Genomic DNA, 14,493 nt, shown 5'->3' on the forward strand with positions numbered 1-14,493 from the left:
GGCAGACAGGCGGACATGACTAGATCGATACTGAACAAGAATATATATTCTTTATGGGGTCGGAAATGCTTCCTTCTGCCTGTTAGATACATTTGCACCAATACATTATACCCTTTTCAGCCAATGGGTTCAGGGTATACAAATACACATTGACTTATTTTAAAGCTTCTGATAATATTTTTATATTATTCTCTAGCGTTGATCCTGTGCAATTTATTTCGAAACCCACAACTTTTGGGTGCATATTACAAAGCTCTCTACCTATGGGTATCTTTATTGTTATTACCAGCTTATTTCTGCAAGCATGTTTCAGCAAAACGCACAAAAATGTATTTGCATATATTTTTCTGTCGCTGTTTGTGTTTTTCTTCCGCTTTCACATGGGGCATATTTTTTATCACTTTGCAAATAAATACAATTTTATAGCAACTGCGGGCTAAGGCAGTTATGAAATTCAACAATCCACTCGTGTTCCCCTCTTTTTGCATGTGTATTTATATTTTTGTAAGGCATTTAAATGCTCACAATTTTTAGGGGGTTTCAGCGCAACGCAGGATTGCAAACTGGCGGACCTGGGTCCTGTATTTATGCATGTAGCTGTGCTTGTCGCTGTTGTTGCTCTTGTTTTTGCCGCCGCCACCTGTCGCCGTGGGCGTGGTAACTGATATTTCAGGCCAGCATTATTGCCATGCCGTCACTGTGGCTGGTCTCACACACACACACGCTCGCTCACACTGGGCGTATGAGTAATACATACAAAAATATGACGGACTGGTTTTTCGCTGGTGTTGCCGCAGCTGCTGCCGCAAGTTTTTGCCAAAGTAAATTAAATTTCAGTTGCGAGTTTAGCTTAAATGGAAACTTTCCGTTTTCCCAGCGCATCTCAAGTTCTGTCCACTCCCCCCGTTAGACTTGCCACTCTGCCTCCTCAAATGTCTGCCTTAGTTTAGTGGATCTTAATTAAAACGCGACTCGTCGCGTGCAACTTGAGGCAGTGTTTTTGAGCGTCCCCTTGATGCTTAATTAAAATACTTATGCGACATGTTGTGCGCCGCCATGAGATGTGTGTCAACAGCTGCTAATGCCACACCTGGCGCATTCGTGCAGGTGTATAGCACGCGAGTCAAGTGTTTTCTCACCCACTGTCTGCTTCTGCTTCTGTTTCTGTTCGTGTTTGTGTTTGTGTTTGTCTGGCCGATTTCTTACCACTTGTCGCCCACTCTGACTCCTCTTTCCGTTGCCACGTTTCCATATTACCAACCTATTCGTTTTCGTTCTCGTTGTCGCTTTGGTAAAGTGCGCAATCCACGCTAATTTGCAATTCCCACAAAATGACACAACCATCCATCCAGAGCAGTTGCCGTTAACGGACACCAAAGAAGCAGCACCAAGCACTTGAATCTGTCCTGTTTTATTTTCCTTTCGGTTTTTGTTTCCGAGTACTTTGAGGTCGACAGACTGGAGGCTGCTTTTGTTAACACAAAATGTGGATTTGCTTTGGGAAAAAACTATATGGCGAAAGCTAAGTTTTTGTAAAGAGATTATTATCAAATTCTTAAATGATGCCTAAGTCTTAAGTCTTGGAACTTTTATATAGTTAGATCTCATATTTGTTAAGTCATCAATACTTTTTGTACTCTCTCTTCCAGTAAACCACATGCTGTCAAAATATGTTCTTTATTCACAATTCCTAGAAAATTTATCACAAATTTTAGTTACATTATGGCAATTACATTTTAAATAATTCAAAATATGAATCACATTTGAAGTGCAGATCACCAGTAAAAATCGAAACACAAACTATGAAAGTTTTGAATTTCGCCTTCTTAGTATGATTTTGCATATCAGTTAACTGATATATTTTGGCCTGCTCCTTTGATGCATCTTTGTGGCATCTTTGAGTATTCAGTAATTGCAGTAATGATTTAATTCAAATGACCTGGAATGTTCAAGTCCTTAGAGTCAAGATAAACATGTTTTAGATGAATTAAGTGGTTTTCTATTGCGTGGCTTGTGACCTAATTGGAAAGCCCCAGCTATTTCTCTCGACGAACCCGAACAATTTGGATTGCAAACTAGCTTTTGGCTCGAGACCTGCTTAGAAATATTCGAATTCAAGGAACTGTGTTTGGATCCTTTGGAGTTTCTCTGACTACTTCTCTGCTTTGGCAAGTGTGCACTGTTTTGCTGAGAAAATTTATTCGACTTTGCAGGCTGCATAGCAGTTGGATTACCATCAGGCAGAGCATCTTCCTCGTGGAATATATTGCTAGCACGATCGAAGGAATCGATGCTGTCGACGTCAGGAAGGCCGCGATGTTGGCAACACTTGATGATACCCCCCACAGGGCACTTTTTGTACGGCTGCTCTTCGGCAGCCATTTTGGTGATTTTGATACAGTTGTTAAATATCTCATTGCGATCCCTTTGCTGTTCCTGGCGACACTTCTCCCGATGCTCATACTTTTTGTACGCCAATTCCGCTTTGGAGTAGTATCCTGGCCAGCAATAGTCTCGTATTCTGCTCCTGCCCACCATACGACCCTCGGGAACCTCATCAATCTGGTTCTTGCGTCTGTAGGCCTCCACAGCCTTGGCTATCGGGAAAATAGGACGTCCCATTTTACGAGCATCCTTAATCGCCTTAACCGCATCACCGAAGAACAAAACATCTTCCTGCAGATAAGGATCTTCTCGGCAAGCAGACACGCGCAATTGCTCCTCTTGACGTTTTGCTAGGAACTCGTCCCGCTGGCCATAGAGTATGTCCCGCAGGTTTGCAGTCTCTGCATCTCTATTCTGCTTCAGGGCTGTATTGAATAAGTTGTTGGCCTTCGCGTTCCGGAATCGTTCAGCAACTTGAAAGCGACGAATCTCCGCATCTCGCTGGCGTTGCAGCTCTTCCCGTTTGCGATCCTCCAGCTCGTAAGCGCGACGCTGCTGGGACAACTCATTTGACTTACACTGGCGTAGTCCCTCGTCCATCTCAACCTGTTCATCATGTTGATTGATAACTTGGACTTGACGTGATTGAGCCTGGCGCTTGTCCGCCTGCGCCTGGTAGCATAGCTGCACGGCGCGCGCCTCCTTCTCGAGTATTCGCTTGTCACGCATCTTCTTGATTTGTTGACCATACTGGGCGTCTAGCTTGCGACGCTTTACGAGATCAACGCAAAGGACTCGATCGTCGATCTCATTACACATACTCTCGTCTATGGAAGAGGTGTGTGGTAGTCAGTGAGATTTGTATTTAGCTTAGCTCCATGAACTTACATTTGGCTATCTCGGCCTTCTCTTTGAGAGCATCTTGGTAGGCACGACGGTAAAAATCGCGATTTCTTTCAGCGCGCTCCTTGGCAGACTGTTTTTCCTTCTCGTGCAGAAGCTTGTACTGCGCGCGCTCTATAATTACGTCGTAATCCTCCTGTTTCTTTTTGGCCAATCTTTGCAGTCGCCTCTCTTCCAGATCCTTCAATAAATAGGCACGTAACTCGACCGCTTTCGCCGCTTCACCGGCTTTTCCCTCCCGCTCAGTGACATTGCAAAACGGTATCAAACGCTCTGGACACTGTTCTTCATCGAAACGCTGCTGCTGTCGAACCTCTTGAGCGATCTCACGATTGAGGGCTTCATTGAACTTTCGCTGATATAACATTTCGCTCTCGATCACGGCGTGACGCAGACCTCGCTGACCCGGCTTCAATTCCTCCAGTATTTGGCTAGCGCGCATGATGCGCTGCATGCGCACATGTTCGTCTTCGAGCAGGATTTGCCTCTCTCTGATTGCAGCCTCGTTTAGTTCCTGATCGATTTTCGCTTGCCTCTGCTCTTCGAATGAGATATTACCCGTGAAGCGGCTGCAGACCCAATCGCTACCCTCCTTGAGGTATGTCATGTAGCGACGCTCTTCGACCTCCGCAGCCAGAGCAGCTTGCTTCTGTGCCATAGTTGACCTGGACATGATGTCATCAAAGCGCTTCGCTGACACCACAACTGGCTGAAGCGAGCGATTGCTGATGAGCTTCGTGTGGCCGGGTTGCGCCACGCACGCCTTGTTTAATTTCAGCCTCAGCATGTTTATTTTTTGTGATTTTTTTACGTGTTGAGTACCGCGAAATTCTATCGATGTGCAGAAGAAGTGTGTTAATTGTGATGCCTCTCTGTGGGTGTCTGTTGTTTGTGTGTCTTTGTTTGTTTGTTTCTTGTTTGTTTGTTTGTGTATGTTTCCTTAAGTATGGAATGTATTGACAGCACCATGGGCTACTGTGTTTGTGTGGATTCATATTCCCTTATTCGTATCTGTGTGTCAAAGATAATAACCACTTTAAGTTGTTGTCAAGCACATTGTCCCTAACATATATTGTCTTAGTTGCTTTCTTATCAGCTGGCTGTTAAATATTTAACAGCAACAATAAAGCGTTGCCACATTACGATATACGCATCAGCTTCAAATAACGTTGTTAGCTTCTTTGTCTCCCATGTAACAACTATGGGAACTATTATTCCCTTATTCTTATTTGTGTGTCAAAGACAACATCAACTTTATTAACAAGAACATTTATTAGCTGCTCTAGTTGCTGATGTTAAATATTTAGCAGCAACATCTAAGCGCTGCCCCTCAGCTCCGAATAGAGTTAAGTTAATGCACATTATCCTTTAAAAATATTATGGTTAGTTGCTTCAGCTAACATTTCAGCTTTGCCACCTTGTTTACATCAAATTATTTGAATATTAAATAAGCATTGATATAGTGTTAAAATCCGGCGTCTAAGATGGTTTAACAGACCAAATAAAATACAAATTCAATATCTTTTGCTCTAAGTTTACTTTACTCTCTCAAATATTAATATATCTACAACTCCTAATAACAGTTACATGACAAATCCTTTCAATTGATAATAATTAATGGGGCGAATCGCTCAACCTATATAAACTAAGCATCAACGTGATTTTTGTAAGCTGTCTCATTACATTTTGCTGATTAGATCCTAGAATCTTAACGCCAAATACGCTTACGATCGGCTGGTTTGCTGAATTTTTCATCTGAATTGCATCGATTAACTGCGACAATAGTTTTCATCGAGCTTGAGCTATTTAATGGGCTTTCTTTTGACTCCGGAGAGTTCCAATGTGCTTTAATTGAATCATTCGACTTATTCGATCGAAGACTCTCGTCACAATTTTCCGCAGCCTGCATAGCAACTGGACACTGCTCAGGCTGAAGATCCTCCTCGTAGCAGACATTGCTTCCACAATCAAAGGAATCGACACTTTCGACGGCAGGCATGCCGCGGTGCTGAAGACACTTTATAGGGCACTCCATTTCGCACTTTTTATACGGCTGCTCTTCGGCAGCTATTTTGGTGATTTTGATACAGTTGTTAAATATCTGATTGCGTTCCTGCTGCAGGTCCTCGCGGCACTTATCCCTTTGCGCGTAATTTTTGTACGCCAATTCCGCTTTGGAGTAGAATCCTGGCCAGCAATAGTCTCGTATTCTGCTCCTGCCCACCATACGACCCTCGGGAACCTCATCAATCTGGTTCTTGCGTCTGTAGATCTCCACAGCCTTGGCCATCGGGTAAACAGGACGTCCCGTTTTGCGCGCATGCACAACTGCCTTGAGCGCATCATCAAAGAACATCACGTCCTCTTTTATGAAAGGATCTGCTTGACAAGAAGACATTCGCATTAGCTCCTGCTGACGTCGTTCCAGGAAATCATCCCGTTGACCAAAAAGTATGTCCCGTAATTTTTCAGTTTCTTGATCCTTATGGCGTTTCTGCGTAGCAGAGAATCTTTTGTTGGTCTCCATGGTCTTAAGTCGATCAGCAACTTGAAAGCGGCGAATCTCTGCATCCCGTTCGCGTCGCTCCTTAGCCTGCGTGCGGTTCTCCAGCTCGTAGGCACGACGCTGCTTGGACAGCTGATCTATCTTACATTGGCGACGTCCTTCGTCTATCTGGACCTCTGTATCATATTGTGCCCCTACATGCTTCTGCTGATCCTGGGCCCGGCGTTTTTTTTCCTGCTGGAGGCGGCAGAGTTGTATAGCCCGATTTTCCCGATCGCCTATTCTCTTCGCTATCATCGCCTTGAAATCCTTATTGTAGCGCGTGTCCAGAGTGCGGCGTCTTGTCACATCAGCGCAGATGATGCGATCGTTAATTTTATCGCAGGTGTTTTCGACTGGTGGTTGATTTGGTGATTATTATTGGAAAAGTTTTTCGCTGTTAGCTTACATTCTTTGATCGCTGCCTTTTCCTTGAGCGCATCTTTGTAGGCACGACGGCAAAATTCGCGCTTCTTTTCGGCCCGCTCCTTGGCTTCCTTCTGTTCCTTCTCGTACAGGCATTGGTACTGCGCACGCTCGATAATAGTATCGCATTCCTCTTGCTCTTTTTCGGCTAATTTCCTCTCGCGTCTCTCTTTGCAGTCCTTTAGGAATTCGGCGCGCACAATTAGCGCCTTCGCCTTTTCCTGGGCTTTGAGCTGCTCCTCTGTTATGGTGGAGAATGGTATCAATACTTCTGGGCAGGTCTCATCTTCCAGACGCTTCTGACGCCGAGCGTCTTCGGCAATTTCACGGTTGACAGCCTCGTTGTATTTTCTTTGATATACCACTTCGCTCTCGACTACCGCACGATGCAATGCTCGTTGACCGTCCTTAATATCCTCCAATATTCGATTAGCACGAATGATGCGTCCTTTCCGGAGCAAATCATCCTCATATTTAACCTGCTTTTCCCTGATTGCTGCTTCCATCAGTTCCTGATCAAGTCTCGCCTTCTTTTCCTCGTCCAAGTCTTGGTGCCCATCGTTTTTAAAAAGGCTGCAAAGCCAATCGCTGCCTTCTTTCAGGTATTTCATGTAACGCATATCCTCTTCCTCTGCGGCCAGGGCTGCATTCTTCTTTTTCATGAGGGACCTGGCCATTATGGCATCGAAGCGCTTGGCACTGAGAACCACGGGGAAAACCTTGCGATTATTTATGAATTTCACATGGCCGGGCTGGGCAAAACATACTTTATTCAGCTTCATTATTAATTGTATATGATATATACATGTATATAGTTTATTAAGTATGAAGTTTGGATATTCGTGAATTGTATTAATGGGAAGCTTGTGGATTTCCCTTGAATTGTAAGTATGTTGTATGTATTTATGTATTTATTATAATTCTGTTTATTCTAGAAGTTAAAGCAATAGCCTTCTACTAGAATATGTTCTTAAAGTAAACAATTACTCTGTACGCCAGGCATCTATTAAATCCTTATGCTCAAGCTGAACAAGAAGTTAATTGTGTTCGACTGCAACAAGAGCACAAAGTCGGCGGTCATCGTGGGCTCGGGACACGTTAGCCTTATAAAACATAGTGATATCAAGGATTAGAATCCGATACCCCGATGAAAAACTGGCTGAATGCAGGAGAACAACTGACCTCCGCTCCAACAACAGGATGTAAATTCGCCGAATAATCGCAGAAAACCTTGGCATCCCATTCAATGCAATATGCAGAAGCCAGATGGAGCAAGAAAAGTACACGCTACACGTGTATGGCTCTAAACAACAAAAGGAAGAAAACGTTTAGAACATACCACCTACAATCCCTGAAGGATATCAGGAGGCTCATGACAAGAGCCATCGCTCATTTCCAAACTCCAACAAATGGACATACAAGCAACTATCAATGCACGAATGGCCCAATAAGGGCTTTTATTTAGGTAAAAATTCCATAGAAGGACAAACATTTCAAGCATTTCTTACATTTCCCGATACTCGCATGTTTATGTATTCGGACAGAAAGACACAGATACGGCTTAATCAACTTGGCTGTTGATGTCGATCAAGAAGATCGAAGATAGCCCCTACTTTCTGTTACCTAAAAGATTATATCCTATTAATCAATTTTCAATAGGTACACGCTATAATAAATGAGCACCTATCGCATTTTTGAAGAATATTATTTCCTAGCTCTAGAAAATATGAACGTTTAGATCATTGACAGAGTTTTAACTAATTTGCAAATTGCAAATTGCAAATTGCAACACATATTAATGTATATTGATAATCGATAATAATTGAAAAACGAAAATTGTGTCAGATTTATAGATCTTATATCACTTTAACCATTCAAATATACTTATGTCGCTGAATATATAAAAGTTGAGATGAATTGAATGCATTCATACAGGCGTATATATATGAAAGACATTTTTAAAAAAATATTTATCGAATAAATAAGAATCAAAGAAGGAATACAGTTTCGATAATGCACTCCAATTATAAAACCAATTTCAACGCCACATGCGAGCTTGATTGGGTTGTTTAGGTGGTGCTTTGTGCTTTTTGGCTTGATGCATTTTTCTGAGTGTGCCCGAGTGATTCGGGCTCGATGAATTATTTGTGCTTATCGAACTTGTGCGTTTCGAATGAATTGATGATTCTGAATCCTTAGCTGAGCCCGCCTGTCCATGATGGGGTTTAAGCTTAGCGTTTGATGTATTTGCTAGAACATTCCCCTCAATGGAACCCGGACATGTGTCACTTATATAGGGTGCAGCCTCAGGCCTTATCGATTGTAGATTTGTGTCACAAGTCCTCATAACCTCCAAGGCGCTTGGGCAAGGACCAGGCTGAGGATCATCCGCGTAGCAGACATTGCTTCCACAATCGAAGGAATCCACACTTTCGATGGCAGGCATGCCGCGATGTTGAAAGCACTTGACAGGGCTCTCCGGAACAGAGGCTTTACATGGTCGTTCCTCGGCAGCTATTTTATTAATTTTGATGCAGTTCATCAAAATCTGATGCTGAGCCGCCGCCTGGTCTCTTTGACATTTTTCCCGCTGCTCGTACTTTTTGTACGCCAAATCCGCCTTGGAGTGGTAGCCTGGCCAGCAATAGTCTCGTATTCTGCTCCTACGATTAGTACGACTTTCAGGAATCATCTCTATCTGGTTGTCTCGTCGATAAGTTTCCACTGCCTTCACCATGGGGAGAGTGGGTCGTCCATTCTCATGCGCCTCTGAAATCACTTTAAGCGCCTGGTCGTAAAAATTCACATCTTGTTGCAAATAGAGATCGGGTTGGCAAGCAGAGATGCGCATTTGCTGATCTTTACGTTGCTCCTGAAACTCGTCCCGCTGGCAATGGAGTTGGTCACGTAGGTCAGCAGTCGCCTTATCTTTGCGCCTTTTTTCTGTGGAATTGAATCGGTTATTGGTTTCCTGGTTCTTTAAGCGATCAGCTATGGCAAATCGACGAATCTCCGCATCCCGTTGACGACGCTCTTCAGCCTGCCTGCGCTCCTCCAATTCGTAGGCACGACGCTGATTGGACAGTTCCTCCTTCTGACATTGACGTCGGGCTTCATCTATCTCTACCTCGAACTCATAGCGATTTTTAAGCTTTTCCTGCAAGTCCTGGGCTTTCCGTGTGTTCGCTTGCTCCATGCGGCAGATCTGCTTGGACCAAGCATCACGTTCGGGCATAACCCTCGTGTGCATCGTTTTGAATGCCTTGTTGGAACGCGCCTCCAGGTAACGACGCTTCGTGACATCTACACAAATGATGCGATTCTCAATTTGCTCACAGATGCGCTCGTCTATTGGTTGGTTTGGTGGCAATTAGCAGAACCTTTTGAAATCATTCGCAGAACTTACGTTTCTTGATCTCGGCCTTTTCCTTGAGCGATTCCCGATAGGCACGACGGCAAAACTCGCGTTTCTTTTCTGCCAGCTCTTTGGCTGCCTGCTCCTCTTTCTTCTGCAGGCACTTGTACTGCTCACGCTCGATAATTCCCTCGTATATCTCTTGTTCCTTTTCAGCCAATTTGCGTTGTTGCCGCTCTTCGAGATCCTTGAGAAATTGCCTGCGCACGGTGACGGACTTTTCCTGCTGCTGAGCCTTAAGCTGCTGCTCTGTGAAATTGCAAAAGGGTATCAATCTTTCCGGACACTGCTGTTCATCTAGACGCTCCTGTTGCCGGGCATTTACAGATATCTCCTGATTGAGGGCTTCATTATATTTCCGCTGATAGATCACCTCGCTCTCGACCTGTGCCTGGCGCAGAGCTCTTTGACAGGGCTTTAGGCTTTCAAGTATCTTATTTGCTTTTACAATGCGTTCAGTGCGTAGCTGTTGCTGATGTAATTCTTGTTCTCTGCTACCTTCTAAAACTTTTCTACTCATCTCATAAAAATTGGCTTGGTCCTCCTCTTCTGGCAATAGGGTTGTTTTCATTGGGAAACATTTGCAAAGTGCATCGTTGCCTTCTTTCAGATATTGCTTATAGCGATACTCCTCATTTACCGACTCGTCTAGTGTTTGGTCCTTACCGGACCTGGCCAATATGGCATTAAATCGTTTGGCACTAATTACAAAAGGTCTCGTATTGCGTTTATTTAAGCGCTCTGTGTTGGCCGGCACTGCTCCACAAATCCTATTGCCCGTCATTGTCAATTATAAAGTTTAAGAACTCTTTTGAAAATATATAAATATGTTATGTACATAAGGCGGGTAATTGCGATTCTGGCAAATACCATAAAATTGAAGTTTCTTTGAATTCAGAGTGTTTTTTTTATTTAAAAAGGTGCTGTGGGATATTTGTTTTCCTTAAAATCGAAGTGAAGGAATGATTATAGCCTCCTTTTTAGAAATTAATTAAAGATATTTCTATTTAAAATATATGCTTAATATCAGCTTCATTAGGTTATTTCTCTGTCATATTTGTGCTTTATTCGTACATCATATTCTGTCATGTGCTGGCATTCTTGAAACAGTTTCTCAGCCTTTATCCTTGAATAGCAGCTGACAGAATGGCGCCATGTGACAGTCCACCCTGTGCAGAACTAATGAGCATAAGCTTTAGCGGCGGGTTTATTTATTAAATGTGGTCGATTGACTGCCCCAACAAGGAGTCAAGCAACGCCTACATGCTAATTTTTCAAGCAGCCCCAATTGGCTTTTGGAGGTCCGTTGGCTTTTGATATTCAATTTCTTTTATGGAATGGTTAAATATTAGTTCATGTTTTTGTAATTAGTATTAATTATTTTAAAAGTTGTCGTCCTGAGGATTCCCTGTACTCTATTAAATATCGTCTTATATTGTCCAATATTCAGCGAACAAATGCAGAAATACTCGTAGTTTTATTCTTTTTATCAAAATAAGATATTTGTATATGCTATCAAAGTTACTTTCTGAATAATTTTATCTAATATGATCTTCGGCTGATGTAATATACATCCTTAATTAATATATTTCTATACCTACACTAAATGGTTTTTTATATTTTGATATCGGATTAGAGAAAAGACGAATCTAAGTAAAGTTTTATCAACAAATATATATTGACAGAGCTGTTAACGCAGCTCAGGAACATATATATATATATATATATGTATTTATATATACCCCAGCTGTCTGCTTAAAGCAGTTTCCATTTTGTGACAAAATTAAAAAGCCAACATCAAGTGTTCGAACCATGATAAACAAATTTGCTTTTCATTTGACAGAGATGAAACATTTTTGACCCAAAATACAAAATAATTGATGGGGATTTTATAATCAGAAAATTCTCGTAATTCTTTGCCCGATTTGTGCGGCTTAGCTTAATGGAATAGTCCGCTGTGTTTGCTGCCTTCACTGACAATGTCTTGTTAGCCAAATTGGATTTAAGTTGGTTAACTCCATAAAGTCGCACAAAGTACGCAATATGCTTGTGTATAAATATTTGCGTGCATGTATTTATATACACTTCAGTTTTGGCAATGCCCGCCGCAGAGTGTAAGCCAAAAAGTTAAAAAGGGTTATCACAACGCTATCGCAGCATCCACCCTTCAGCTGAGTGTGTGTGTTTGTGTGCGCGGGTGTGTGGGTGTATGCATGTTGGCCTGGTTAAGATTTTACCCTTCAGCACACTCAGCTGACTGCGTAGTTTTTTGTGGACTGCTTCTGACGTTTATTATATTGCATTATACATATTTGTATTTATGCGCCTTGTGGCGGCATTTTTTGACTTTGCGATCTGGCTTTAAATACGAAATACATGTACATACAAAGTGTGCGTGCGTGCTTCTGTGTGTGTGGCTGTGTATTTGCGAAAAATTCGTTTGGTGTGTGCTAATTTGAAATGCGGTCGCATGTCGCCTGTTTCTCTTTCTCTGTGGCTTTCATGGCGTTGTCAAGCTGTGCGTGTGTGTGCGTCTGTGTGTGTGGCAGGATTTTTCGGATTTATTTTAATGCGTTTATATTTGGTTCAATATGGCATGGCATTGACGACACATGTAACTGGGTGTGAGTCTGTGTCCCCCTCTCCCTCACACGCCCAATTTATGAATTATTTATTGATATAAATAAAATTGACAACAACAAATAGCGACCGCAGACGGAAAAGTTTTACCATTGACTTTGACAGTGGTTTAAACTTGTGTTTTTTTTTCGCAAATATATGCTGCTCCATAGAAGTTTTTAACAGCAGGAATACAATTAGCGCCGAAGTAGGCAATGCAATTTTAAGAGAAAATAAAATAAGCTACACTCAAAAGTAGGCAGATAGGCTAATTAAAAATTTTTTAAATTTCCTGATTAGTCATATAGAGTTCTTTGAAAGATAATCTACTTTCAGCTCAAACAATTTTAACCAATAGCTTAGCTTTTATAAAATAAAAAATAAACATACAGAAAATTCCATATGAGCAGAAAATTAAATTGTATACACACACACACATTTATGAGCATGTATTTGGCAATACTAAGCTGCTGCTCATCAGCATAATCTGCTTATGTGTATTTGCATTTCTTAAATTGAAAATAAGTGCCTGAAACCTCTGGCTCGGTATATGCTTTATGCTGTATACTCCCATTTAAATGGTCCACGCACGTGTAACACAAAATGAGAAAAAATGAGACAAGGAAATATAGATATAACAAAAGCAAATAGGGTATATGGGAAACAAACTGATGACTGAGCCTAAAGATGGTGTCAAAATTCTAATAAAATTTAAAATAATATTTATATTACTTAAAGAGTTCTAATTGAACAAAGAGCTAGTTAAAATGGAAGTTATAAGAATGTATTCATCTCTTTTTACTCTTCGCTGAGACTCTAGGGTATCCCTTAGTCGAGTAAATAAAAAAGTGTGCCATGAAATATAAACTACAATACTCTGTGTTCAGCAGGCGACACTTCGCAAAGACAGCGGGATACATTAAACATTGGGGTGCTATGCGTATATGTGTGTGTGTTTTTTGTGTACGTGTGAACGGAAACGGAAATCAGATCAGCGGCTTTTGGCCAAACAGGGGGGTGGCTGGCAAAAGGTGGCATGGAATCGTAAACAACCGCAGTGCACATTAACGGAAAACGCGTAAAAAAGGGCAACATAAAAGCTTGGCGAACAAATAAGAAAACAATGCGAAAATGAAGATAAATGCGCAAATATTGCGCAACCGCCCTGTTAGGAAGAAATCAATTTTTTTGTTGTTTTTTTTTTTTTGGTATCGCGTTCTCGAAAGTAGTTAAAAGCAGATTCGCGTTTTGTGCGGCTATTGAACATGTCGAAAGTCCTTTGAGGACATTTTCATAAGCCGCTTGCAATGTAAATTTTAAGTACACCGAGTCAAAAGTTGTGAAAAACTTAAAGACTAAACAAACAAGTCTGAAGCATATGCAAAAAATATATATGTGAAAAGTGCCAAAGCTAGACGAAACAGTAAGAAACATGGAAAATAAATCAATTTTTCGACAGCGAACGGGACTAAAAAGCGGCACAAGAGGAGCATAGACAGCGAACTTTTAGCTCTCCAGCTCTTTCTCTTCACCTCATAAAAAATGGATACAAAGTTGCATTAAGCAGTTAGCTGAGAAACTAAGAAAATAAAGTCTAAATAAAACCGACAAATCCGCCACCAACTTTATCAAGAATTTACCGACTAATGGAATTTGCGGATAGGCTAGGTAAAAAACACAAAAACAAAAACCAAAACAAAAAAGTAGTTCAGGTTGTGTAAATTTCAAGAAAAATGCGTTTTTCGTGTAGAAAAGTAAAAAAAAAAAGCAAAAGTAATAATAATGCTTTTTCAATAATTACTTAAATGCTATTAAATAATAAAAACATATTTCTATTTATATCTTAAATAAGCACAAATGGCTTGAAAAGCTTTGTATTTTAAGCAATTTCATAAATTGATTCGGCTACATAAATAAATAATAAGTAAAACGGAATTCTTTAAGTATAATCCGCTTTACGTCTGTCATGCTCACAAAAAAGGTTACGAACGATAATATTCCAAAGTTAAACCAAGGCAGACAACGCTTGAAAACAACGTAAACAACAAAAAACGAGACATTGCTCTAGACAAAGGGGGGAGGCGAAGCTGTAAAAGGGTCAGCAAAAAGATTGAAAATAAGAGGAAAGTGAAGTATTGGCCACAAAGCGTGGTCTGCAAAATCTTGAGCATATTTCCGGTTTTTTTTCACTTAACTTTTT

General features: G+C 41.3%; 4 protein-coding genes across 5 annotated transcripts in view; all 4 read right to left on the reverse strand.

Annotated features, from left to right (window-relative positions):
• LOC135428215 (5-hydroxytryptamine receptor 1A) overlaps nucleotides 1-14,493 on the reverse strand; it is a 69,274-nt gene that overhangs the window by 40,769 nt on the left and 14,012 nt on the right. The window lies entirely within an intron of this gene.
• On the reverse strand, nucleotides 1,659-4,253 carry LOC135428199 (myosin-14-like). Its single transcript, XM_064682043.1, has 2 exons — nucleotides 3,274-4,253; nucleotides 1,659-3,212 (listed from the first exon to the last, which is right to left on the reverse strand). The coding sequence occupies exons 1-2, from the start codon at nucleotides 4,073-4,075 to the stop codon at nucleotides 1,963-1,965; spliced, it is 2,052 nt and encodes a 683-aa protein (XP_064538113.1). The 5' UTR covers nucleotides 4,076-4,253; the 3' UTR covers nucleotides 1,659-1,962.
• Nucleotides 4,809-7,175, reverse strand: LOC135428202 (axoneme-associated protein mst101(2)-like). 2 transcript variants are annotated; one of them, XM_064682046.1, is made up of 3 exons: nucleotides 7,027-7,143; nucleotides 6,243-6,958; nucleotides 4,809-6,189 (listed from the first exon to the last, which is right to left on the reverse strand). In XM_064682046.1, the coding sequence occupies exons 2-3, from the start codon at nucleotides 6,934-6,936 to the stop codon at nucleotides 4,997-4,999; spliced, it is 1,887 nt and encodes a 628-aa protein (XP_064538116.1). In that variant the 5' UTR covers nucleotides 6,937-6,958; nucleotides 7,027-7,143; the 3' UTR covers nucleotides 4,809-4,996. The 2 variants fall into 2 exon arrangements, with proteins under 2 accessions (XP_064538116.1, XP_064538115.1); XM_064682045.1 differs by having other exon boundaries at nucleotides 6,243-7,175.
• Nucleotides 8,202-10,593, reverse strand: LOC135428021 (trichohyalin-like). The gene is made up of 2 exons (XM_064681809.1): nucleotides 9,666-10,593; nucleotides 8,202-9,607 (listed from the first exon to the last, which is right to left on the reverse strand). Exons 1-2 carry the CDS (start codon nucleotides 10,456-10,458, stop codon nucleotides 8,298-8,300), a joined length of 2,103 nt encoding a protein of 700 aa, XP_064537879.1. The 5' UTR covers nucleotides 10,459-10,593; the 3' UTR covers nucleotides 8,202-8,297.

This window comes from Drosophila montana, unplaced genomic scaffold (genome assembly GCF_035044405.1).
Source record: "Drosophila montana isolate Dmon_TW-CO22-7 unplaced genomic scaffold, ASM3504440v1 contig_2438_1, whole genome shotgun sequence".
Classification (NCBI taxonomy): Eukaryota; Metazoa; Arthropoda; class Insecta; order Diptera; family Drosophilidae; genus Drosophila; species Drosophila montana.

Coding starts and splice junctions, on each gene's coding strand:
- LOC135428199 (XM_064682043.1), bottom strand. CDS start 4,075: ATGCTGAGGCTGAAATTAAACAAGGCGTGCGTGGCGCAACCCGGCCAC. Junction 3,213..3,273: donor GAAGGCCGAGATAGCCAAAT/GTAAGTTCATGG, acceptor CCTCTTCCATAG/ACGAGAGTATGTGTAATGAG.
- LOC135428021 (XM_064681809.1), bottom strand. CDS start 10,458: ATGACGGGCAATAGGATTTGTGGAGCAGTGCCGGCCAACACAGAGCGC. Junction 9,608..9,665: donor AAAGGCCGAGATCAAGAAAC/GTAAGTTCTGCG, acceptor ACCAACCAATAG/ACGAGCGCATCTGTGAGCAA.
- LOC135428202 (XM_064682045.1), bottom strand. CDS start 7,041: ATGAAGCTGAATAAAGTATGTTTTGCCCAGCCCGGCCATGTGAAATTC. Junction 6,190..6,242: donor AAAGGCAGCGATCAAAGAAT/GTAAGCTAACAG, acceptor ATCAACCACCAG/TCGAAAACACCTGCGATAAA.